This window comes from Eriocheir sinensis, chromosome 39 (genome assembly GCF_024679095.1).
Source record: "Eriocheir sinensis breed Jianghai 21 chromosome 39, ASM2467909v1, whole genome shotgun sequence".
Lineage (NCBI taxonomy): Eukaryota > Metazoa > Arthropoda > Malacostraca > Decapoda > Varunidae > Eriocheir > Eriocheir sinensis.
Window position 1 is genome coordinate 3,989,424 of NC_066547.1, and position 25,249 is coordinate 4,014,672.

At 37.1% G+C, this 25,249-nt stretch overlaps 1 protein-coding gene across 20 annotated transcripts in view; it reads left to right on the forward strand.

Moving 5' to 3' along the window:
- Positions 1-25,249, forward strand: part of LOC127008889 (intersectin-1-like) — a 64,412-nt gene that overhangs the window by 3,280 nt on the left and 35,883 nt on the right. For 9 of the 20 annotated variants that reach the window (XM_050881346.1, XM_050881347.1, XM_050881349.1 and 6 more), the window contains exons 4-23: positions 326-820; positions 2,372-2,431; positions 3,699-3,752; positions 4,696-5,144; positions 6,107-6,246; positions 6,590-6,757; positions 7,697-7,914; positions 8,463-8,577; positions 9,142-9,300; positions 9,635-9,773; positions 10,182-10,336; positions 10,544-10,703; positions 11,026-11,151; positions 11,966-12,620; positions 20,426-20,544; positions 21,113-21,258; positions 21,812-21,956; positions 22,296-22,490; positions 22,601-22,741; positions 24,480-24,614. In XM_050881346.1, the coding sequence (XP_050737303.1) occupies positions 326-820; positions 2,372-2,431; positions 3,699-3,752; positions 4,696-5,144; positions 6,107-6,246; positions 6,590-6,757; positions 7,697-7,914; positions 8,463-8,577; positions 9,142-9,300; positions 9,635-9,773; positions 10,182-10,336; positions 10,544-10,703; positions 11,026-11,151; positions 11,966-12,620; positions 20,426-20,544; positions 21,113-21,258; positions 21,812-21,956; positions 22,296-22,490; positions 22,601-22,741; positions 24,480-24,614 (3,974 nt within the window). The remainder of the gene's footprint in view (positions 1-325; positions 821-2,371; positions 2,432-3,698; positions 3,753-4,695; positions 5,145-6,106; positions 6,247-6,589; positions 6,758-7,696; positions 7,915-8,462; positions 8,578-9,141; positions 9,301-9,634; positions 9,774-10,181; positions 10,337-10,543; positions 10,704-11,025; positions 11,152-11,965; positions 12,621-20,425; positions 20,545-21,112; positions 21,259-21,811; positions 21,957-22,295; positions 22,491-22,600; positions 22,742-24,479; positions 24,615-25,249) is intronic. The other 11 variants (XM_050881353.1, XM_050881355.1, XM_050881354.1 and 8 more) reach the window with 7 other exon arrangements.

Below are 25,249 nucleotides of genomic sequence, written 5' to 3' on the forward strand. Positions count from 1 at the left end.
TAATCTAGACAAGCTTAAGGTACTAAAGTACCTTTGCTTAGTGCACAGTACCGGCCTCTGTTAAGCAAAGGAAAGAGTCCTAAGAAGAGGTTGAGGTCATGTATTAGATCCCAAGCTTGATAAAATATGAATCCAATATATCAAAATAATGATTGTTACAGGACCATGGCTTGTTTCTACCATGAGATTGCAATTTGTATGCTTTTTTCTGAAAGTGTTGAGTGGACTGCTGTTGGCTGTTGATGCACACTTATTACAATACTTTAGGCACTGAGTTGCATTGGTACCAATGGTACCCCTGAGTGTATGTTGTTGGTCCCTCTAGGCCCTTCTGATGGCACTGAGGTGCCTGCTTCTCCTGGAGGGGCTGTTTTGGTTGGGGTTGCAGGCCTCACTGGCTGCAGTAATGGTGTCTCCCTCACCTCTGCAAGATCTCCTGGTCCCATTGTGTCCACTGTGGTTGTTTCGACTTCTGTACCTACCTCTGCTGCTCCCATTTCGGCTCCTAATTCTGTAGCTCCTGTCTCGGCTCCTGCTGACCTAAGTCAGGTGTCATCATTGATTACACCAACTTCTGCTGAGGTCTCGGTAACTCCAGCACAAAGCTTGGCAGCAGTTATACCTAACTATCCAAGTTCAATTTTAATGACAGTGTCTGGCCCTATTCCTACAATGCCTATTGGACCACATATGATGCCAGAAACATCATTGGGTACAATGTCCGGCATTTTGCCAGTTTCAGCAGCACCATATGTTATTCTTGGAGTGTCAGCAGGGGCTGGGCAGGAGCCAGTGACTGCAGCTGTTCCTACAGCTGTCCGTAAGTTTGTTTTTAATCACTTGCATGCCATAGAGCATGGTAGGATTTTACTGAGTATTTTACTATTATTTAAACTTCTTCGTCAATAGAGGGTATCTCTGAGCATAGAACTCCGTTAGCTGTATATGGTACTGCTTGCTAGTGTACATTGCAGAAGTGGAGAAAGCTACAGTTTGCAGTTGTAATTTATTGATAAAATTGTAGATTGTATTTTTGATGAAGGGTTCTGAGAACCCCCACCCCCCCCCTAAAAATATCAGAGCTACTTACTGCTACTTTAAAGTGAAGTATTTCTTGCTATGAATATGGAAAATCATTTATGTATATCTATACATATTACCTATATTCTTGTTTTACATATACTTCTTTATGAGAAAGGATACACAATGCTTTCAGTTGAAAGCTATTGATGAGGTTCTGAATCAGAATTACTCACGTTAGGATGTTGATTCAGGTGTACACACTTCCAGTCCTGTCTCTTTAGATGGACTCGGCGAGCTAAGTTTTCTGATTTGTGGGCCTTGCTTTATTTACCAATTCTATGTATTCACAATGATTGGTAAAATGACAAATTGAGTGAAGTATGGATAAAATCAAATACTTTACATAAGTTTCGTAGGAATCGTTGTCCTTCATCATTCTTCGCTGCTCACAGCAGAAATTTTTTGGAAACACGATGAGAAATGGCTTTGTTACTCTGACTTAAAATTAGTGGGATTGTATATGGTTTCTTTTCTTCATTTTTTGTTGTCCTGTCAACCTATTGCTATAGTAGTCTTATTCTTTTCCCTATCTATTGCTATTTGCAGTGAGAGGGGGATGTTTTCAGAATGTACATTCCATAGTTTCCCATCATTGTCAGGCCTGCTAAGACATTTAGGAATTTAGGTGTGCATCATATAGCTAGCACAGAGTAATCAGTGACTTAGTCGGATGTTTAGAACAGTTTATTGTTGGGATTTAACATATTAAGGGTCAAGGAATTTATCAAGTGACAAAGTATTAAAGATGTAATATAGTTGTGTAATGTTTTTTTCATTGAGGTATTACTAGTGCTTTTCCTAGGAGGTAAATAGGTATTTTACAGGCCACATGAAAAAGATAGTGTTACTTTCAGTTGTGTGAAGTGCCTCAAAGGCAGTTAACATTATGGTCTTGCTCTGTATGGGACAAAGCAGCATAACCTCAAAACTTGAAGTATTTCTCCTTCAGTTTTCCCCTCTAGTAGTAGACGGTTTTTCAAGTGCATAATATTTCTTGTGTAAATATTAGCCCAGCACAAAAAATCTTACCACGACTTACATCAACATTATAACATCATTTTTACTGCACATTGGTATCTCTACTAAGCAATCTCTCATGCACTTAATGTGTTGATTGTTTGCTTTCATGTAACAGTTTGTGTTTTGCTACTAATTTCTCTCTTTTCTGCTGTGTGGTGATGGTGATCTATCTGGGTGCTGGGTGCTTAGATTATTGCCTCACTGACAACTCTTTGTGGTGCCTGTAGGGGTGTGCAGTGCTTTCCTTATGGTAGATCTGTTGCTTCAGTTCCAGCTAGCGATGCTGCAGAAGCTCCTGCTGGGGCTGCCACTGCTGCACCCCTAGGCGGTAAGTCTGATATGATGCACTTGATGTAGGTTTGGGGATCTTTTCTCCAACAAGTGGTGATGCAGGTAAGATCATATATGAATACTTCTGTAGAGCAGAAACTGCTTGAACCATTTAGACAAAACTATCAAAGGTTTTGGGTGCATATAGTAGGGAAATGGTAGCACAGTAGTTGAGGTGACACCATGACAGCATGGTTTTGAAGATTTAATTCCATTCCACCAACACCTGCTCTTTTTTGTATCCCAATTATTTCTTTGCATCATCCTTTTATTGCCTTCAAATTCTTAACTTTGTGAGTAGTCACATAGAGCATGGGATGGTTGATTGATCATGATTACTGTTACCTTTTTTCACCACAAGATGCACTTAGTGTTTTTGTTAAAAATGAAACATTGACCTTAATAAGAATCCGGAAAAGGCTGTAATATATTGTGAAGAAATTACGTGAACTGTGAGACATGGAAATTTGAGTGTCATCATATGCATTGATTTATTGTTGTATATTGTTTCATTGGCTTAAATAAGAGGTCCTTTTATAGAAAATGTCTAGCCATGACATTTAAGAAGGACAATATATTTTAATCACAGCCAGTTTCATTATTTCCCCCTAGATGTTCAGTTGATAATTACATTCTTGTTAAGAGTATTAATAGCTTAATTTATTCTATTTGTTTTTTACCCACTTCTTACAACACCCTCAATGTAGTAGCTATTGAAGTCACCACTGGCACTTGTCCATTTAACTCATTCACCCCCTTTGTCTCTAAAATTTAAAGATCTATAGGGGGACCTCTCAGTATCAAACATTTACTTGTTTAATGAAATGTGAATTTGAGTCCTAAATCTTCTGTAACTCAGAGAACAGATTGACCAATTTAGATGTCCTTTTCCCATGCTTCCATGTAATTTATGGCTTCCTCACAAAGTATCAAGAGTCATTTATTAAATGATTTTATATTCAGTATAAATAATGGTAACACTATTTTCATTGATGAAATATATTAGTAGTTGTCCGGCAAAAGGCACATTTTTCATCTAATGCTGCATGTCATTCAATAATTTTGGAGTGAAGCAAAAAGTGCACCGTTATTGTGCAATAGTAATGCAATCACTGTAGGCACATGATCAGTAAATAGTTTTTATTAGTCACAGTAGAGTTTGTTTTCCCACCAGCAATAGCCAAATGTAAAAAAAAATATATATATTATTCAGTTACACATTTGATGCACTGTAGTGTACTAGTAGATGACACCATTAATTGCAGGTGGTGTGATGCCCAGCAGACCTCCAGCAAGGCCCATGCCAGCAGTGGTACCAGGTTTGTGCTAAGATTAGTGAATGTGAATGTTGACATTTTAATACAGTAATGTTGATTAAACACAATTTGATTTATGATTATTTAATGTGAAACCCTGAAAAAAGAAGCACATTAACAATATTATGTTAAGTTAATCTCTTAAGCACAATTAAAACTGTATGTGTAATAATGAGCTTCCCAATGCAACAGAAGCTGGCATAAGGTGATGGACACTAGGCACAGTAACATGTGGAGTGATGTTAACAAGAGTGTGGGAGGCGGGAAACCCTTGTGGCCCCTGATTATCTGGGGGCAAGAGCAGGACAGCCTTCGATTGGTTGTGGCAGCCACTGAATGCCTCACCTCTCACTCAGAGTGGGCACTTTGGCAAAAATTCATAGTCATTATCTTGATTTTTTTTTTATCTTATTATCACATACAGAGAGTGACTGAGATACTCTTATATGCAAGTAGTATAGTTCTTGGTGCACCAGATAAAACTCATTACTTGAATTTCCCAGAAACATGACATACTCTGTTTAGTGGCTTACCGTCTGCCAAGTTGTGAGCTTTGGTTTCTCTGAGAGCTCTGATCATATCACAAGCACAATGAGCAGAAAATTAGTGGCCTAGATTTCACCTGATGTATTAAAAAGTAAATTCCACTTGAAGGCTGTGAAATTCAGAGATGGAAATTGCTCTAAAGTTATGGTTAATGAACATGCATTGCCAAAAAATTTCCATTGTGGAAACACCAAAATACAAACTAAATTAATAACACTAAGATAATCTTTAGTTTTGCCCAAAATTAATTCAACACTACCTTCGTTGGAATCTATCTCACGCTAAATCGACATTCGACTATTAATTCTTTTCTTTTGGCTCTATGCAAGTATGAGGGACTTTATGCCCATCATGTTATGGCACTATAGTGATTGTTGTACCTGTGGTGCTTCCTTCACAGGTGGTGTGCCATTGGCAGGGATGGCTCCAGTAGTTCCAACACAACCCATCCTGTCCATGGCACCAGCTGCAACCTCTGCTGCTGCAGGGCAAATTTTGCCTTTAACTGCAGTACCCAAGGTTGTAGGCACTATGCCACAAGTACCCTTGATGTCATCTACAACTCAGCCAATGGTGCCACCAGCATCCCAACCCTTGTTGCCGTTATCCCAGCCTATAGTGCCACCATTAGCACCTCTGGTGCCATCATCCCAACCTCTGGTGCCACCAGTATCCCAGCCCATGGTTGCACCAGTAGCCCCAATGATACCACCATTATCTCAACCCCTTGTGGCACCTGTTGCCCCCATGGTGCCTCCAGTATCCCAACCCATGGTGCCACCTTCATCCCAACCCATGGTAGCGGCAGCTGCCCATTGTGTGATGGGCGCTACTCCACAGCCAGCACAAGTTTGTAATACGATCGTTGTGTTGATTCAGCTGTTGTACAGTGATATGCAGTCATTGAGGCACTATAGTCAGTCCAAATTAACTGAATTGAAGATTGTATTGAGGAATAAGATATGTATCTGTGGCTTGGAGCGACGGGTTGGCTATGTACGCTCAGCGCAACAGCCACAGATACGAAACTTATTCCTCAATACAATGATTCCTACTTGTATGAAGCTACTGTAGAATATATTTTTTATGTGATTATATTTGGTATGCCTATGTGAATGAGCTATGTAGGAAATAATGACGGAAAGTGTGCATTACTTTATAGATAGCCTACTATCATCACCTTCAGTGCTCGTTTTGCAGGGCCCGTTCTCCCTTGAAAACTTGTAGTATTATGATTGTACTTTGTTTCTTAAGTGATGTCATTGATTGTTTAAGTAGTGTCGTTTTCAATTAAGTTTCGAATATTTTTTAATCATGAAAGAAGCTAGATTATCTCAATCATATATATTTGGTCCGTGTCTTTGCTACAATCTATGATGTCATCAACAGCCAATCAGGTGAAAGGGGGGCGGAGCTTAACCAGAATGGGGGAGGGGCCTCTCGGTGCAAATTGGCCAAGGTAATTTGGACCGACTGTAGTGTTCATATTTACCCAAATGTAGATCATTATTGTAAATGTAACCTGTAGGCAAGGATTCTTTTCTGAAAAATGGAAAGTACTTCAGAGAAATGATAATAAAGAAATATCTAAGCAAAATTCATAATTGTTAATGATTTGTACAGTTATGCTAAAAGGGAAAGTTTATTGACCATACAGCATTCTGAATTATATATAGCTAGTGTTAATAATTTTTGTCTCTTTAAAGAATATTGTGAAATATACTCTCAGTATAGCTGATAGGGACATGTGAAAAGATATTAACAGTGGTGGAGATTTTTCAGATGGTTAATATATCCTGTGGTCTTTATAGGTAGGAGGCATGGTAGGTGGGGTGAGCACTGCTGGAGGAGTGGCTGCACCTGGTGCTCCTGTTACAGCAGCAGTTCCACCTGGAGCTCCTGGGGCACCTGCTGGAGCAGCAGTGCAGCGAACTGGCAGCCAGGATTCTGGGTGAGAGAAATTCCTGCGGGAAAGTTTGATATTTATATATTAGTGGAAACTCATCAGTTTTGTGCCCAAGCTGGATTTGTTTTCATTCTGTTCAAAACTTCACATAAGGGAATGATCAAAACTGGCATGTATTAGAGTAGCCACTCTGAACAGAATTCTCCCAGGCCACTAATGGACTAGAGACAACCTCGTCATTCCTCATGAGAGCCTGTCTGTGCCATGGACTGCACATAATAATATTTTTCCAGATATATTTATGGAATGAAAACATTATGATAGATTATCCTATTAGTTTTATACTATTTGACATCGTTTAATAACAGCCTCTCTTGACCTCATACAGTGGTGCCCAGACCCCCGGTGAGTGGGCTGTTCCCCAGGCCAGTAAGCTGAAGTTCACCCAGGTGTTCAACATGTCAGACAGGACCAAGTCGGGATTCCTGTCTGGGGTGCAAGCCAGAAATATACTTATACAGTCACATCTGCCCCAGCAGTTATTGGCTCAAATCTGGTAAGATTATGTTTGCTTGTGTGAATAAGAGAGTAGGATAGTTGACTAATTGCATAATACAGTATAGTTTCATTTATTTGACTGCTCCGAAATAAGAAAAAATTGCAACACCCTAAAACTTATTCTCCTTTGTTGTGATTTGTGTGGCAATTGATGACGGTGAACTTCTCCATGCAGTAACAGTATTTGATGTTATATTGATTAATTAATGTCATTAACCCTCTCGCACACCATAAGTTTCCGATAAGTTTCTGTTCCACTCATCATGCATTTCTCAGGCCCGACCGGCCTTTTTTTGCCGCCGCGATACACTACATTCCCGGACGTATTGTACCCTCACAGATATATCGTACACCAATAAATTTGGTATCAATGGCTTCATAAAGACTTGTACTAGAACATGCGCAAATAAAAATAGAGGAAAATTTATATATAAACAATACAAACTTGTTGCAAGTGTTCGTATAGAGTATTGTTGACAATAAATCTGAAATACAAACTCTTTCCCACTCGCTAGCTCGAAATTTTGTGGGCCAAGTTTTTTAGCCAAATATATGTTTTGAAGCGGAATTTAGTGAGGATTCTTATGGTATCCTCAAAATCTTCACAAGCCTATTGGTTCCCGAGTTACACCGAGAAAAATGTAATTTTTCCTCTCCCGTCAGAGTAGGCTAACAACTAAAAATCGCTCAAAGCTCCTCATCTACGCTCCTTAGAAAGGTTGCCATATGTTGCCATTAAGAAACTTATCCCAACAAATGACGCTACCAAATTAGACGCACTTTCACCGAAAACTTAAATTTTAATCAATTTTTTTAACTTTTATGACGCGTTTCGCGTCATCATGCGCCAGGACCTTTTACCCTCTGATGACGCGAAACACGTCATCGTGTGCGAGAGGGTTAATATTAATTACTTAATTGATTTAATATTACTCAGGGCACTCTCTGATGTTGACAATGATGGGCGGCTGTCATGTGAAGAGTTTGTGTTGGCCATGTATCTGTGCGAGTCAGCCAAGGCTGGAAACAAACTTCCCACGGTCCTGCCAGCAGACCTCATCCCGCCCACTAACCGTCGCCAGCGTGCCTCCAGCATCCACTCTGGTGGCTCAGGAGGAACCCCAGTGGCTGAACTCATGGGAGGCATCAATGACAGTTAGTTTTTCATACTCTGTCTTTACTCTCAGTTGGTTTACACTATCAGTTATGATTAATGTTTGTTTATATATTATTATCATGAAATAATATACGATAGTAAGGTTTAGTTTAAGCAAAATGGTAAGAAAACAAAAAAAAATGGCAGCATTAGATTACATATTTAGTTTAGGATAGGGAAGACTGGGAAGTATTGCTAGGAGTTAATTTAATGTGGAGAAAATGAAGTGTGAAAAATTATCGGTAGCAAGTGGGACTGCTTAGGGCTTATTGTAGAGTTATTATGCTGGTGAGTGAAGAGGGAAATATGCTTCAAGGATATTGTAAATGGGAGCAGCTAATCAAAGCCTAGGAATTTTTTTTCTGTGATATTTCTTCACATTTGCTGTAAGGAACGCATATGTATGAAAAATGTAGATTAAAGATTCACTCTCCTTTTCTGTGATCATTTAGTAGTTGTTGGAATTAAACATGCAGGAAATAAAGAAGCAAATTAGAGATGTCAATATATGTTCTTACACAAATGGTCCTTTTTTCTTTAATTCCAGACTCTTTTGAGGATAAAAGACGTGAGAACTTTGAGAAAGGTCAGGCAGAGCTGGAGAGGCGCAGGAAAGCTCTTCTTGATGCACAAAGACGTGAGACAGAGGAGAGGCTTCGCAGGTGAGTTCTGTCTTTGTAGCTCTTCTCATCAAAGGTAAATTACTGTCCTTACACTTCTCTGGATTCATTTAATTCAGCTTTATGGTCTTGATATGTATTATTTGCCCTAGTGGAGACTGAAGGAATTTTATGTTGAATTCTGCATCAAGTGTCTGTGAGAAAAAGTATCTGACACTGCATTCATACCTGTCTTCTTGTTGTGTTCAGCCAATCTCCAGTCTTCCGTAAGCCTAGCCAATCTCCAGTCTTCCGTAAGCCTAGATAATGCTTATAATAGCTGTTCTATGTCTTCCACTGCTTATGTGTTCAGAGAAAATAAATAATTAGATCATGATTTTGACTGCGGATGACAATGTCCCTGTAGCATGGAATGTACTATTAAGAATCTGGTCACATTTTCTGAATTATCTGAAGTTGAGGATTTCCTTGACCCTTAGCCCTGCCAGTGTAAGGAATAGCATTTTGATGGGTGATTTCGAAAATAGTGAGATTAAAACATTAACCCCATTTTACATTAGAGTAAGGCAGCACATGTCCTAATCTTTGTTTGCTGGTGATTTGAAGGGAACGAGAAGAAGAATCCAAAAGGGAGAAGGCTCGTCTGGAGGCAGAGCGACGAAGACAAGAGGAACTGGAACGTGAGATGCAGCGGCAGCGAGAGATAGAGACTCAGCGAGAGCAAGAGAGAAAGAGGCAAGAGGAGATGAGGGAACAAGCTCGGAAGTAAGCCGTATTTATTGCATTTTTTCTCATGTTAAGCCTCTAAGCAGTTTTGCATATGCTTGCTATGTTAGCATTGGAAATTTGTCATGATATAAATCTTTCTTTTATTTTTTAGAATCCTCACTCTGTATCTTCAAGGAATGGTGTTGGTGATGATAATTATCCGCTCCACACTGTTATTTAATTTTTTTCTAGAAAATTATGGCATTACCCAGTACTGTCGTAGGTTGTGTATAGTCTTTCTTACCTCAGGAACTTAGTGCTGTATTTCCTGGTTATCATAATTATTTATCCCCATCATACTCCTCATTACCATATCCTTCACTACTTTCAGGGATGCTGAGTTTCAGAGACAGCAGGAATGGGAGAAACAGAGGCTGCAGGAGCTAATGAACGTGAGGCAACGGCAGCAGGAAAATATGTTGTCTCTTAAAGCCAAGAACCAGAGTCTTTCCATTGAGTTTACAACAAAGGTTTGATACTGATCCATGCTTTGCTTACATATTTCTGCAGTCTACTCAGAATTTAAATTCCATACCTTCAAATGATATCAGCTATGAAATAAATGCATGCCTGTGTTGGATAGGCACACAAGTTAAGATTTGAAAATGTGATATGCTTCATTCCTGTGAAATGGTTGGTTGGTTGGGAAACCTCTATTTATCTCTCTCTCTCTCTCTCTCTCTCTCTCTATATATATATATATATATATATATATATATATATATATATATCTATATAGATATAGATATAGATAGATAAATAGATAGATAGATATAGATATAGATATATAGATAGATAGATATGGATATAGATATGTGCGTGTGTGTGTGTGTGTGTGTGTGTGTGTGTGTAATGAAATGCTAACTTTTCATATGCAGGAAGACAGAGTTAAAGAGCTAACTCAGAAAATCAGTGAAACAAGGCAAGGAGTGACTGAGGTGAAGGCCACCATTGACACAATGCGATCTACTCGGGACACATACATGACAGATATGAACCAACTCAAGGCAGCTGCTCGGGAACAAAATCAGAGGTCAGTTTTACATGCCCTGCATTTTCTTTTATAGTATGATAAAATATTTGATAGCTTGTGTTGTGGAATATATGGTCTTCCCCACATACTGTAAACTTATCTGTAAATCTGACTTAAAAAATGCTGACAAAGTTTTTTCTGTATATATGCATGTATAATTATATCTTTACAGTACACATACACATAATTGTAAATTTTCTTTTGTAGGCTACTAGTTTTAAATCAAGAAAAGGCTCGTCTTAAGGCTCGCAGCACAGCTGCTGCTGGAGCAAGTGGAGCTGAACAGGCAGCTGTGGATGCCTCCTTCACCAGTAAACAGATGGTCATAAAACAGTTACAGGAAAAGGTTGACAGCATTCAGGCAGAGGTAACTCACAGCATCACCACTTTCAGTAATTAGAGTAGGCAGAACACTGGCTATGAAGCAACCATTCCTTTGATTTTTTTGTATGCTTTAAGTTATTGGCTGTTCACTATTATTGACTTTTTATGTATTACTGGAACAAAGTCCATTCTTATTTTATAAATATTTATCACACTTTATAAGACCATTTTTTGTCTGCCCAAGAAGCAGGTTTCAACTTAGGTATATTTATAATCTGATTTTCACAGTGTCTGTAATTTCTCCTGATTAAAAAGTTACATATTTTATGCCTTACTGACATTCTGCATTGCAAATGATTCTCCAGCTATCATCCAAAGAGGAAGATGTGAACAACAACCTAACAGACTTGACTCACATGAAAGAGGACATACACACCACTGCCGAGCGCTGTGCTGAACTCTACTTGCAGTACTCTGAAAAACGAAAGCAGGTACTATACTTTATTATGTGCTGTTTTCAAAAACTTGTAAACGATGCTTTAAAAGCTTATGGGTGTAGTTATTGCTACATTTATATTTTCCTACCTATCTGGAGTTCCTTCTGAGCTTGGTCTCTTTTTTATGATCTTTGTGCTGTTAGGCCAATACATAATTTGTTTTGGTGCCATAAAGTAACAATAGGTATGCATATTAAACGCATCACTCATTCAGCCTCCCTACAACATTTAGTTGATTATGGCACTTGCTTGCAAATTTTGTATATTATATCATTCATCTAGAAGTATGTTGAAGTGCCTGTGAAATGGTTGCCTTGTTTTTGTGGTTATATATTAAGAAATATAGCTTATCATAAACATTGTGAAGCCAAGTAACACTAAACATTATTTCAATTTAGAGTATAGGTTCATATTCCCCCAACTTTCCTTTGAATAATTATTGTGGGTTAAGTAGTTTTCTAACATTTTTTATTTGTAATTTCATTGAAATATTTTACATCAGTTGAGCAATAAGGTAAGTAGGAAATTTACATTTCAATGTAAATGAAGGAAATTTTAATGACTGTTTTATTGTTTTGACATTGTTTGATCTTGGAAGCTTGAGTGTGCAAATTATCACTTGTCTGCACTCTGCAGCAGGTAGTTTTGTTGTCAAATGGTTTGTTTGGGGACAGTGTTTGAAAATATTATTAATATTTAAAAATTATGTCTTGTTGACTCTAAATCATATTTATGATAATATTATAATACTTAGAAATAATAATGGTTGACAGTTTTACATTCATGTAATATATAATTGAATTGACAGGTGATGGCTCTACGAGAAAAGCTTCTGAATCCTGACGCTGCGTGGGGTGATGCTGCTAGTTCTTCTTGGGCAGGTAAAGGGTTTGACAGTGGTGGGGCTGGTGCCTGGACTAGTGCATGGCCCCCCAGTCAGCCCAAAGATGCATGGCCCAGTAGCAGAGGTGATGTTAGTGATGCCCTCACCAGTAGTCAACAGTTTCAACAGGAGCAGGAGGAGCAGCAGGTGCAGAAGCAGCAGGTGGAGGAGGAGCAGGTGCAGCCGCAGGAGGTGCAACAGCAGGAGGTGCAACAGCAGCAGCAGCAGCCACCTCCAGTGCCGCCGCCCCCAGTACATCAACCCGCAGCAGAACAACAACAACCTCCAGTACGACCCCCGCCCCCTTCCACAACCACCACCTCTTCCACTATGCCCCTCATGGCCAATACTGGCACTGTACATGAGAAGCCGGCAGTACCCCCAGCCCCCCAGAAAGCTGACGGCATCAGCAAAACCAACTCCACTCTCATCACCAACAATACCAGTGCTGTGGGCTGGGGGGTCCACAATTCCACAACCTCCTCTTCCTCAACCACCACCACCACCACAGCTCCTTGGGGGGCATTCTCCACCACAACCACCACCACCATCCCATCTACCACTTCTACCACACTTTCAGGTATACCTTTCAACACACACCAACAGCCATCTTTCCTATCAGTCTTTATTTTTGTATACTGCATGAAATTTTCTCAAAATGGAGGCTGGACATCTTATTATTCCCTTATGGCTATTTTATCTGAATATAGCTATGGTAATCATGTCAGCTAGGTTTTGTGTCAGTAGGGTAATGATTAGTAACTACTAGGCCATAGAAGTCAATAGTTTAAAAAGTTTTCAGTATTTAGAATTACAAATAATGAGCTTAGGGTTGTACTAAGATGTCTGATACTTTTTGGGAAGTAACATGCAGTATACAGTTAAGATAGGTTTCTGATACCATTTGTGCCTATCAAATGTTTATTGATTGATGAAGAAATCTACATGCTATAAATTTTCATAATAGCACTTTCCCATATTAAGTAAAAAAAATACATAACCTAGCTCACTATCAAGTCAAGAATGTCTAAAATAATTTGTTAGTCATCAGTTTAATCTCTTCATATGAATAGTGGAATTCCTTCCCCCTGAATTTCTTATCTTTCCCTGAGAAACTGTAAGTAAAAAAACTGACTGTGAGGTGAATATGTTGCACATCATAAATCCATGGGAAAATACAAGTTTGGGTCTGGGCCACTTGAAAGAGACACTAAATTTAACTCTGACTTAATGTGTGTTGCCTTCTGAAGCTCTTACACTTCTATTGAGAGATATTGACAATTTTTGATTTTATATGTTGCTGTGTCCTTGTTTTTAATGATTACTTTATCTTCATGAGAAAAGAGATTATGGGTTTTGTTCAGGTATTATGTAGATGATAGTTATTTGAAATCTTCACTAAAGAAACTGTAAAGTTTCTTTAGTGGAGCCATGGTGTACATTATAATCACTGTATGTAAGATGTAGGTGGTTATTATCCAAATGCAGGCAGGACAGACAATCTATAGGAGAAGCATGGTGCATGCAGGAATCACAAAATGTCTTTGTTATTGGTTTGTAACTTAATTTGCAGTTAGTCAGGGTTGTGTAATCCAACATGTTAACCCTTTCCATCCGTGACGCAGATGTCGGCGTCACAGTATGGAAAGGGTCAAGAGGAAATGGAAGAGGATTAATCCTCTTCCAAACCTTTCAATCTTCCTCTAAATTCCTCTGAATCCTCTTCCATTTCCTCTTAAGAGGTTTAGAAGAGGATTAAGAGGTTTAGAAGAGAACTAACTCTTTCCATATGGTGACGCCAACGTCGGCGTCGCCGGAGTGAAGGGGTTAAAGAAAAAAGGGGAAGAGAGGTGAACGCTAGAAACTTGGAGAGAGATGAAGACAAAGGTTAAGACCAAAGGTTTTGCAATCAGTCAGTGAGGCCATACATTTTCTAATGATGCATCTCTCTTTGGTGTGAAGAGGCCCTACATAGGTAATACAGTAGGTGTAGTGATGGATTATGAGATTTCAAAAAAGGAAGAGTTAAGTAATTATAATAATAAAAGTATATGTATTCCAGTGTCTAAAACAGAAGTGATGATCTAGTAGGTAGGAGGTAGGATTTAATTAACCAATGAGTTTTGACTGTGTTCATTTTGCAGAGAGGGTATTTCTATTCCGTGCAATACCAATGAGAGATAGTGATACCCAAAGTGTAGTGGAATTAGAGGCTGACTCCATAACATGCAGAGTTTGATTGTGTGATTTGAGATGTGTCTGGAGTTTTCATACTTGGGAGACCTGATTTGTGTAGAAAATAGAGCAGGTGCTAAGCTTTATAGATGCTTCAGAAGGCAACAGTGAGAATTTAAGTTATATATATATATATATATATATATATATATATATATATATATATATATATATATATATATATATATATATATATATATATATATATATATATATATATATATATACACACCAGTTATGCAAAAATAATCATGCATCAATATTCATATCCTAGTTTCAGGATTAACATGTTTGTGTTAATCTATGAGCTGCTGGTCTCTTCCTTTTTTCCCAGCTTTCTAAACTTGTATTTTTTGCTCATAGAACTGCATTCCAGGAGTAGTGTTAGCTTGGATAAATTGACGGTAGTCATAAACATAAACCAGTATAACAAATTATTTACCCGGGAGTAACCTAAAGTAAAGGCTGCTAGGGTTAGGTTTCCTTTTAGCTGTATATTAACCCAAACAGTGTGTGAAACAGTTCCCTATCACATGAAGTAGCCTCACCAGCACAATATGAGGGTGGACACTCACTTTAAATCAAAGCAGAAAGCTATCCTACTTTATGCCACATATATTACAATTTCACCTCATTTATATCACTCAGTAGAGCTTAATGGAGGCATATGACATCTGTGTAATTAGTAGAGTTATTAATGTAAGTATTTTTAGATACATTCTTGCATGACTGTGATCCAGCATTTGTAATTTCTCAGAAGCAAATCCACTCTTCTGTCCTCACTTCAGTTATCTAGCTTAAAATTACATAACTTGAAAACAAACAGTAATATGTATGTCTTGCTTTTTAAATCACCGCTTTCTAAACAATACTTTTTAGTGGACATTTAAATACAAAATTTACAAGATTACTTGCATATTCAAATTTCTATTCTAATAATAAGATAGATTATGCTACATACAGCCCATCCTTGTACTTTGTGGAAATATGGGCTGCACACTGCCTTGCCAACTAGGCATTTTGTAAACTATAAATCTGCAAATCACAAGGATGGACTGTACATACTACTCCATGATATATTAACGATGGTCGCCTAGTTTATCAACTTTAGTATACAATACTTAAATATCTAAGGAAAGTTGAATTCCATCTGAAACGCAGCACCATTAATCATCAACGTAAGATGTCATATGCTCTCAGAATTATTATTTAATAGGTAAAAGTAGATCCTTACATATGGAGAACTACTTTATGCTGTTCATAGGAAGCAGCTATTTCCACCCCCACAAAAGAAAAGTAGGAGATTTTTATGACTCTATAATCCTCAGTACCATACCAACATACCAACTGGAAAAGAAGTTGCCCAGATTGGGCTCCAGATAGGTAGCGAAAATTTATGTCCTTTTAGCCTAACCCAGGGAAGGTGTGGATTAATGCTAGTTGGATGGAAACTTATAACATTGAATAGTTAAAATTTCTGATTTCTTTATGAATTATTGAAGATGAATTTTGCCATATTTTAAAGAAGATCATGTTAATTGCATTGAATTAGTGAAGCATAGGTACCTTAACTCTGCAGTTCCCAAACTTCTCTGAAATTTCAAAAAGATAATTAATCTAGACATTTTATTATTATAGCAAATCAAGTACATGGTCAATGATGAAGAAATCTTTGGTCATTTGATGCCATAAGTATAGCTTATAAGTTCATAGTATTATATATATATATATATATATATATATATATATATATATATATATATATATATATATATATATATATATATATATATATATATATATATATATATATATATATATATATATATATCATATATATATACCATAATCATTAATATTATCTATTTCCTTCCCTGGGTCTGCTATTTCTTTTAATGTCCACCGTTCACCTTGTTTAGATTAGATCTTTGTGACCCCAGCAGCTGTTACTGCATAGCCTGAGCATTCAGAGCCATTTCCTGCCCTTAGATCACCATAGTAAATAGAACCATAACATGACCATAACATCTCCAGTAGCTGGTGGAGTCACATGCTAAATGTAAATTATTCAGTCTGTGTGTCTTGCAATTGGTCTTGGAGTAAACACCATGCACCTATTATTACTTCACCTGCCGAACAATATGGCGAAGATCCAGTGCTTTTGGGGAAACTAAATAATTCTAACTCAAATAATTAATTAAAATTTTGTTGCAAAAAATGGAAGCAGTATACAATATTTTGGTGTACACTATTAATGAATGTTTTAATGCGGAAGCCAAACTGAATTGAATGTTCAAAGGGGTAGTGAGTTATATCTAATGTCCAGAAAGTTATTGCTAGGTGAAGGCAGTCTGAAAGACACCCACTCAACTGAATTTTCCCAAGTATTGATGCTCAATCCACCATCATGCTTATTAGGCATGCAAGGTTTTCTCTCTCTCTCTCAATATATTTATATATGATACAAGATCAGACTTTTATTTCGTTTAATATCTTCTCAGAATTGCTGCAAAATACTGAATTTGTTTGATTAGCGCTGTTCTCTTAACATTGGTCACTAGAGACTGTTTCAATTCATGATTCAGCATGTTAAAATTACTGCGCTGGACATATTGTTCCTTGGGTGAAGTATAACTTGTTCTGCACAATTTAGTGTACAATTGCACTGAATGATTGAAGTAGGAACTGCACTTAGTATCCCTTAGCTGTCACTTGCTTTAGGAGGATGTTCAAGGGGCAATGTGGAGACTGGGTGAACCATCCTCTGTGATCCACTCAGCCGCAGTGTTATGTAGTAAATTGTTTATACACTTGCACTAGTTGACATCCTGACCTCCACAGATCTGTTTGATGAGTTGACATGCATTTGAGATAGCTGATAGAGGCAGTTGATTTATTTTAATTATCCGTGCTCAGTATTTAATGTAACTACAGTATCCTAAGTTTTGAGGCTTTATAAGTATACTGTATTTTATATTTTTTGACATATAATTAACTAGTTGGTACTTTTGTTTTTTCTTATTTTATATTGTTATTTTTTTTATTGTTAAGCAGCATAGGGAAAGTTATCAAATAGGCTACTAGCATATTCTTTTTTGATAAGCTGTTTGGGAGGATAGATTGTATTCTAAGTTGTGTTTTTTTTTTTTTTTACACATTTTCATATTTTCATTTTCATATTTGTTCAATTTGCTAGCACTAATCCAGAGAATACTTGAATATATAGATCAGAAGGAAACAGATAATCAAAGGAATTCCTATCTTAGGTTAAGCACTTAATATTAACATTGAGTAACTTTTAAATATATTAATTGGAAACCAGGCTGCAATAATTGATTTGGCTGACATCATGTTCAGCAGTTTGGACTCACTTTCTATAGCTTTGCAGTATTTTCTCCCACAAACAGAGGGGCCTGTTTGCTGCTAATGGAATATGGTTATTTTTAAGGAATATACTAGCTACCAATGTTTTTATTTTATTTTTTTTACATTTTTTTGCATAGTATACTCTCAAGCATTGGTGAAGAATCTCTAAGCTTATGAGCAATTAACAGCTTCACTTATTACTTTACTTGTACTTGGCAAAGCATTCAATATACCACATTTCATGAGGAAAAACCAATAATTGAGAGTCTACTATACTGAATCCATTAATTAAACAATGATGAACTCTACTGATGTATAATGTGGGTTTTAGCAGCTCACTTGATGTTGAGTTTGTTGAATTAGCTGGAGTTTGATTGTAGCAACGGTAATATCAGAAGTTTTTAATTTGTCATAAATAGGTTGAACACTACCTTAGTAATTTTTGAAGTGGAGTAGATCCTTTGAAAGTGTATGTGTGTGTGTGTGTGTGTGTGTGTGTGTGTGTGTGTACAGTAAAAGTATTAACCCGAACAGATAGGACCGTATTGCTAAACATTTCGTCGCCCAAGTTCACATATTTGACAAGGCTTTTGTAGGAGTTTTATGCATTTCCAGTAGTAGTTTAATGACCCTGGTGGTAGTTTGACCTGTACCGTAAACCTAAAGAAACACTCATTAGAATCCGATGGACCCCCTCTTTGACTTTTTGAAATAGTTGATGTGAGAATTGAAAGTGTCTTGTAATATCAACCATAATCCGAAAATCCCAGTTCTCCAAATTTTCTAAAGTGTCCGACAGATATTCCAAAAATTAAAAAAACATAAGAGGCACCAAATGCACTGAGCATCACCAAGCAATGGGAATGAGAAACAGGAGACTCGGAGGGATTGAACTTTAGTCTAGATGTTGACAGCCGAATACTTGCTCGATTTTTACCCTATATCGTGGGAAAGATGGCTCCCACAGTTTCTTGAGGTACTAGTCCAGAGCCCATGAACGAGGACTAATGAAAGTGATAAAGAAAGTGGCGAGTACAGCAGGTTAAGAAGTTTTGTATGGTTCAATAAATAGGTAAAAATATTATAAAAGAGTGGAAAGTGAATAGATCAGGTGAAAATACAGTACTCGGGCAGCCTTGACTCGACTCCATGGTTGTTGGAGGGGTTCACCTTACTAACGGCACCACCTTGTTGCTTGGCGTTTTCGTGAACCTGGTTTACTATTTTTGTGTTTTTACCCCTGGATCTACTCTGTACATGGGTTTATCTTCTTAAAACTGCTGTTTAGCACTATTAAACTTTAGTGATACACATCATATCTTCTTTTCTGATTATATAAATATTGTTTATATTTTTGTGAGTCCCTCCCAATAATCTGAACAGTTTGATAATCTAATGACCTTCTGCCTGCTGCCATTTGGATTATTGGAATTTTACTGTTTATGTATGGATGGATGGATGGATGGATGGATGCACACACATGCATACACACATCTTGCTCACTGTAAATATTCAAAATAAGTTGAGTAAATGTGTGCAGAAATACTTTAAAAATAAGACACTAACTTTGATGAAATCAGCTGTTTCTCTTATAATCTGTTTAATATAACAATAATTTCATATTATAAGTTATATATTCTTTACATGTGATTGAATTGAATTGTAAAGCCATTCAGCCCTTTGCTGTGTTAAGGACAAAGTTACTTGTTTGGGTGTTCATAGGCTTATTGTTTTGTACAAATGATATATTTCTGATTGACAAAGTCATCCATCTTGGGCACGACACAATAACACCTTACTGAGGGCTCAGGCATAGACAACCTTACTTGGCAGTGCTGGTTGGTGTGATGGCTACTTGTGCTCAACTAATGATACATGCCCATTAGTAATGAACTATCACTCACTATTAACATTTATATGCATGTTTTTCATGTATGGCTAATTCAAACATCCTGGTCTGAGTAACTAACCCAGTGTTTGCGAGTGTTTGGTTTGAGAGTTTCACTATGAATTAGCGGGCATTGCTGGAGGAAGGAGGCTTCATGGGGTCTGATGGCTTGTGTTTGGGAAAACATTTGACAGCCTGTAAAAAAAAAAATAATAATAATAATCTATAACATGAAGTTCTTCAATGGGCTCATAATTTGGATTGTTTTAGGTGTGGCACAGTGATGAAAACAGTGTTGGCAGAGGCCAGCTGTGTAGCAAAGTAATATTCAGGGAAGGAAATTTAAACAAAAAGATTGCCTGGGTTACCCAGTCTTCATCAGTAGCAATAATGATATTTTACAGAGCTGATTACATCAAAGGTGTTACTATAATTAACAGATTTTCAGAAATAATTAGTATGATTTTTTAACAATATAGAGCAAACATAAGTTAGATGAAATAATGTTTACTACCATTTTGAGAAATTGATTCTTTTTGAAATTTATCCAATCTCAACATACAAGTGTTTGATAGAAATGCTAATGTCTTACCTTTATCTAAGTGAGTTGAAAATAGAATATGGGACCTTTTTAGCTATACTGGAAAAAAATCCTTTAAAAACTGTGTTTATCATAAATTTATATTTTCTATTAGTGAGGGAAGTGCCCTGATTGATATATATATATATATATATATATATATATATATATATATATATATATATATATATATATATATATATATATATATATATATATATATATATATATAATATAATATAATATAATATAATTTTTGCAATGTATGTACTGTCCTACTTCACTGCCAGGTGCTCATTTTGCTTATTACCTTCAGATAAAGAGGAAAATGCAGTTAGTGGACAAGGTGAAGGGGTGATGAGGCGCCGGGCACTGTATCAGTTTGATGCTCGCAACACTGACGAGATCAGCTTCATGCCTGGAGATGTAATTGTGGTAAGAAGACTAGAATGGATTGTAATTGTAATTATAAGTGATGTGTAAGTAGGGTTGAAAAGGGTGGGAAAGTCTCCAGAAAATTAGAAATTTTCCAGGGAAGTTTACGGGAATTTTCAGGAAGTTTCAAATTTTTACACATGGGTATTTATATTAATAAACGAGCCAGTTTTAGTTGATACAATTATTAATTTAAAAAAAGTTAAGCAACAAAAATTGTATTTCCAATAGGTTAGGTTAAGTTAATGGAACTTTCAAACACATGATATCCAGACACCTTTAGCATAAATTAACAAAGATCACATTCACTGTGTTATATAGAAAGTCTCATTTAGTAAGGAAAAATAAAATATTTTTCTGAGTCAGGGTTTTGTTAGGTTAGATTAGGTTAAGTTAGGGAATTTTCATACACATCCTGTATCATAAATTAAGAAAGAATGACCTCCCTTTGTTGCATAGAAAGTCTCATTAGTAAGGAAGCATATATGAATTTTCTGAGTGAAGACCTTTATTATCTGTTTGGGGTGTGTTCCACTATTTATCTTTCATCACTTCTACTCCCTTTCAGGTAACAATGACTGAGGGAGTTGAGCCAGGGTGGTTAGGGGGTGAACTGCGTGGCCAGACTGGTTGGTTCCCTGAGGCATACACAGAGTTGCTGGAGAGCAGGGAAGCTGAAGCTGTTTCAGAATCTCTTGTTAGAACTCATCTGGAGTAAGTGAAGTTGTTAGTACAATATCTTTGACATCAGATTTGTGTGTACAGGGAACCTGAGGCCTCCACATATGTTTCTCTTTGAAATCTTTATAGGGTGGTAACCCTGTTAATAACTAATAGTTTGTCACCATCACAAATTCTAAAAATGTCGACCTGATAATGTTTCTTCTAAACCAGTGAAGAAAGCAATATGGTTACTTGTAGGTTTGATTTAATATGCATTATTGTGCAATTATATGCTATAAAACTTAATTTAGTTAGCATGTCCCAAGTCACTAGTTTTGGTTTATAGAATCTTAGAATTTGAAGAAAGTGAAAAGTTTTTATGGAAAATATACTGTACCAGCTTATTTTAGCAGAACCAAATATAAAAGTAGATTTTATCTTTTTTCCACTTTTTTACTTAATTTAAAGGTTTAAAGGAGCGGGCACTGTACCTGTGTGGAGCGTAGGAGAGAGATTGAAAGCTTCATGTATTAGTTATGCCTTTTTTTATTACTTATTTTGATATAGTTATAACAATGTTTTCACTGACTTGAACCTTTTCCAGGAACATACCAGAGGAGGCAGTGACTAATGCAGCAGTGCAACAGAAAGCAATGGGTGAGGCTGTGGGAGTATTCCCTTGGAGAGCCAAGCAGAGAAACCACTTGTCTTTCAATAAGGGAGACCGAATAACTGTTAGGGAGAAGCAGGTATGTGGCTTTGCTGGTATAAAAGTTGTAAATAATGGGGTTCAGAACCTTGGGAGCAATAGTGAACATGTATTTCTATTCAGTTTGAAGGCTCCATACATGCTTGCCTGTGTTGGTCTTGTTTTTCAAATGGCATCACTCTATTATGCCCATTCTTTAGCAGTCTCTGTTCAGACCCAAGGTTCATAGGTCATTTTACAGTACTTTGTCATGTCTTCTTGGGTTTACTTCTGATTCTACCCTCTACTTCTCTCTCTCCTAGCCTCCTTGCCCCACTACCTTTATCTAGCACCTAAATATACCAGAGGAAAATGTATTAATTATATTTTTACCCTTCAGGATCAGTGGTGGTTTGGAGAACTGAACAATGTGGGAGGTTGGTTCCCGAGATCATTTGTACGTATGGTGTCAGGCCCTGCTGCTGTTACCTCGCCTGTTACCACCCCTCAAGAGGCCCCAGAAGAACCTCCTATGCCAGACAACTTGGTTCATGATGATGTGTCTGAGTTTTATCAAGCATTGTATCCATATCAGGTAATACTGCATTAAAAAAAAAAAAAAAAAAAAAAGTCAGATAATTTTGGAGGGCCATTCATAACAAGACTGCATCTGGTTTAGGCATTTCATCTGTTTTTCATTTTCAGTCTGGAGAGCCTGGTGACCTCATTTTCAATGCTGGAGATGTTATCCTTGTGGTCAAGAAGGAGGGTGACTGGTGGCATGGCATTTGCAACGAAAACTCTGGGATCTTCCCTTCAAATTATGTAGAACTCATGACTAACCAGGTGAGTAAGAACATGGAAACAGAACATGGCTAAATAGTGGCATCACATGCAAATAAACACACACACACACACACACACACACACACACACAAATTCTTTCCATTGACTAGGAGTGGTTACTGTCCCCCCTTGAGCAAGGGGGATGGGGTGTGTAGTGTGTGAGGTCCTGGCAGTACCCAGAGATTGACAAATGAGCACTTGCTCATGTTGTGAGGGTACCTGCTGGCGAAGGCGAGTCCAACTTGTGATCATGCCGTGGTGAATTACACACACACATTGTTAGCATGCTCACCTTACCACTGAGAGGTCCTGGGTTCGATTCCCAGGTGTGTGTGGGTGTGATGTATGGATCTACTTCAAGATCTGTCACTTGAGCTCCAATCTTACTTGGGATGATGTTGGTTGGCAATCCAGTATCCAGCACATGATCAGACTATGGTGAATGACAACACACACACACACACACACACACACACACACATATATAATCCTGCAAATAATTCCTGCACAGTAGTGATTTTTGCAGTGTACATATATTTGATTTTCATAGATGGTAATTTGAATTTTCCAGATAAATGGCTATTAAATGAAAGTTTAAAACAATAAATATGATTATTAAAAAAATTATAAATGATATACTGGATAAACACAATAGCAAATACATATTTTTTGTCAGTCACGTACTTTATTTTTGCTGAATAATAGTCATATTGAGAACTATAATTGTTTACCAGTTTGATCTTTATGAATATGTAATCTTCTAGAGATAATTTTAATACAGTGGGTTTATCAGATATGCAATGTTTTGACTGGGAATTCACCTCTTTTTGGCACTGATTGTAAATATTCCTCTCTGGCAGCTAAGAAGAGTATCTTGGGGATATGCGTTGAAAATATAACTTTCAGAATAAAGTCTCTAGGCTCGTACACCCTCCAGCAGTCACATGATGCAATCTTATAGCAAAATTTGTGAAGATAAGCTAGTTATGACTGATTTTCTGACCCCCAATCCAGTAGCTAAAATACTTTTGACAAAATATAAATTATATAATAATATATAAGATATAATATAAAATCGATAATTGCAAAAAATATTTCTTTGTGACTTCTGCTTATATTTTTGTGAATGAATGGCATTGGCTGTACACACAAAAAAAAAGGGAAAAATATCCCCATCTCTAATCTATACATCATGAATGACTGACAGCACCAATGCTGTATTTGTTAATGTCATCGTAATGTTTAGGCTTGGTATTGTCAGTCAGACAGAGGGGAGCCGAGCCTCAGGATTGCAAAGTCACCTCGCTAAAATAAAGTAATCAGGTATTTCTGGTGATTACTAAATGACTTTTATACTTTAGAGAAAATTATTTCCCCTAACATTTTTACTGTCTACATGTATGTTCTGGAAATCCTTTCATACCCTGAAACTAGCTTTGTGACGTATCCATTCATCAGGCTTGTGAAATATTCTTTTTACGTCTTTCTCTATCTTTATCTGGTATCTGCATATTTTTAAAAAGTAATTTAGAAGAAGTCTGGTAAGCCCACTGTATAGAAAAACATATCAGTTTGTAAATATAATTATAATTGTCAGAAGGCTCTGTAAATGTTGTATAGAATTCCTTTTACTGTGTAATAAGTGAAGCATATCATGGTTATGTGCCACTGGTTTGCCCAAATATGCAATAATTCTTGATGCAATGCTGTAGCAGCCATTATTCTCTCGACATGGCAGTTTATAACAAGTGCAGGAGACAAAGTTGAGGAACAGCCTGAGGTGACAGCTGCCTCGGAGGAGCAGGTGGCATTGGGGGAGAAGCAGGCAGAGGCAGACCTTCAGGTGGTAGCCAATGAAGAAAGTAATGAGGAGGTATCACAGACTTTAATACTTTTATCTTATTTTGGTGATGGGAATAAAGGGCTTTCTTTGCAGCTGATATGTGGGAGAGGTGGAGGGCTGCTTCTTTGCTTGGTTAGCCTAGCTGTGTGGTCCTCTTCCTTTCTGTCTTCAGTTCTTTGTTGGGATTTTTCTGTAGTTAATTTCTTCTCTACTGTGAGATGAGGATAATAATATCCAAATGCTGAAAACCACTCTAATTTGTAATTATGTGCAGAATAGTATAAGTGTGTCAGTTTACTGTAGTTTATATATTCTCTGACATATCCACATATCTACATGCATGAGTTCTGTAATGGTTTGCTGATAGTATTGCTGTTCTCAGTCAGTAATGGCAATGATCATTGAAAATATCTTTTCTGGCTATGGAAATTACTTATCCCTGAAAAATTATATGGCATGTCATTATCATCATGGAAGTTCTTTCAAAGAATATTTGCTAATTTTTCTCAATAGCATCCTGTTCGTTGCTGCCAGTATTCAGGTAAATGTGATAATAGAAGACGTGAGCTCTGAAGGTGACGAGCGAAAAAGATGATGTGCAATGTTGCTGTCATTTATATGCAGCTAATATGAAATTATTTTGAAGTTATTTGCCATTAAATTAA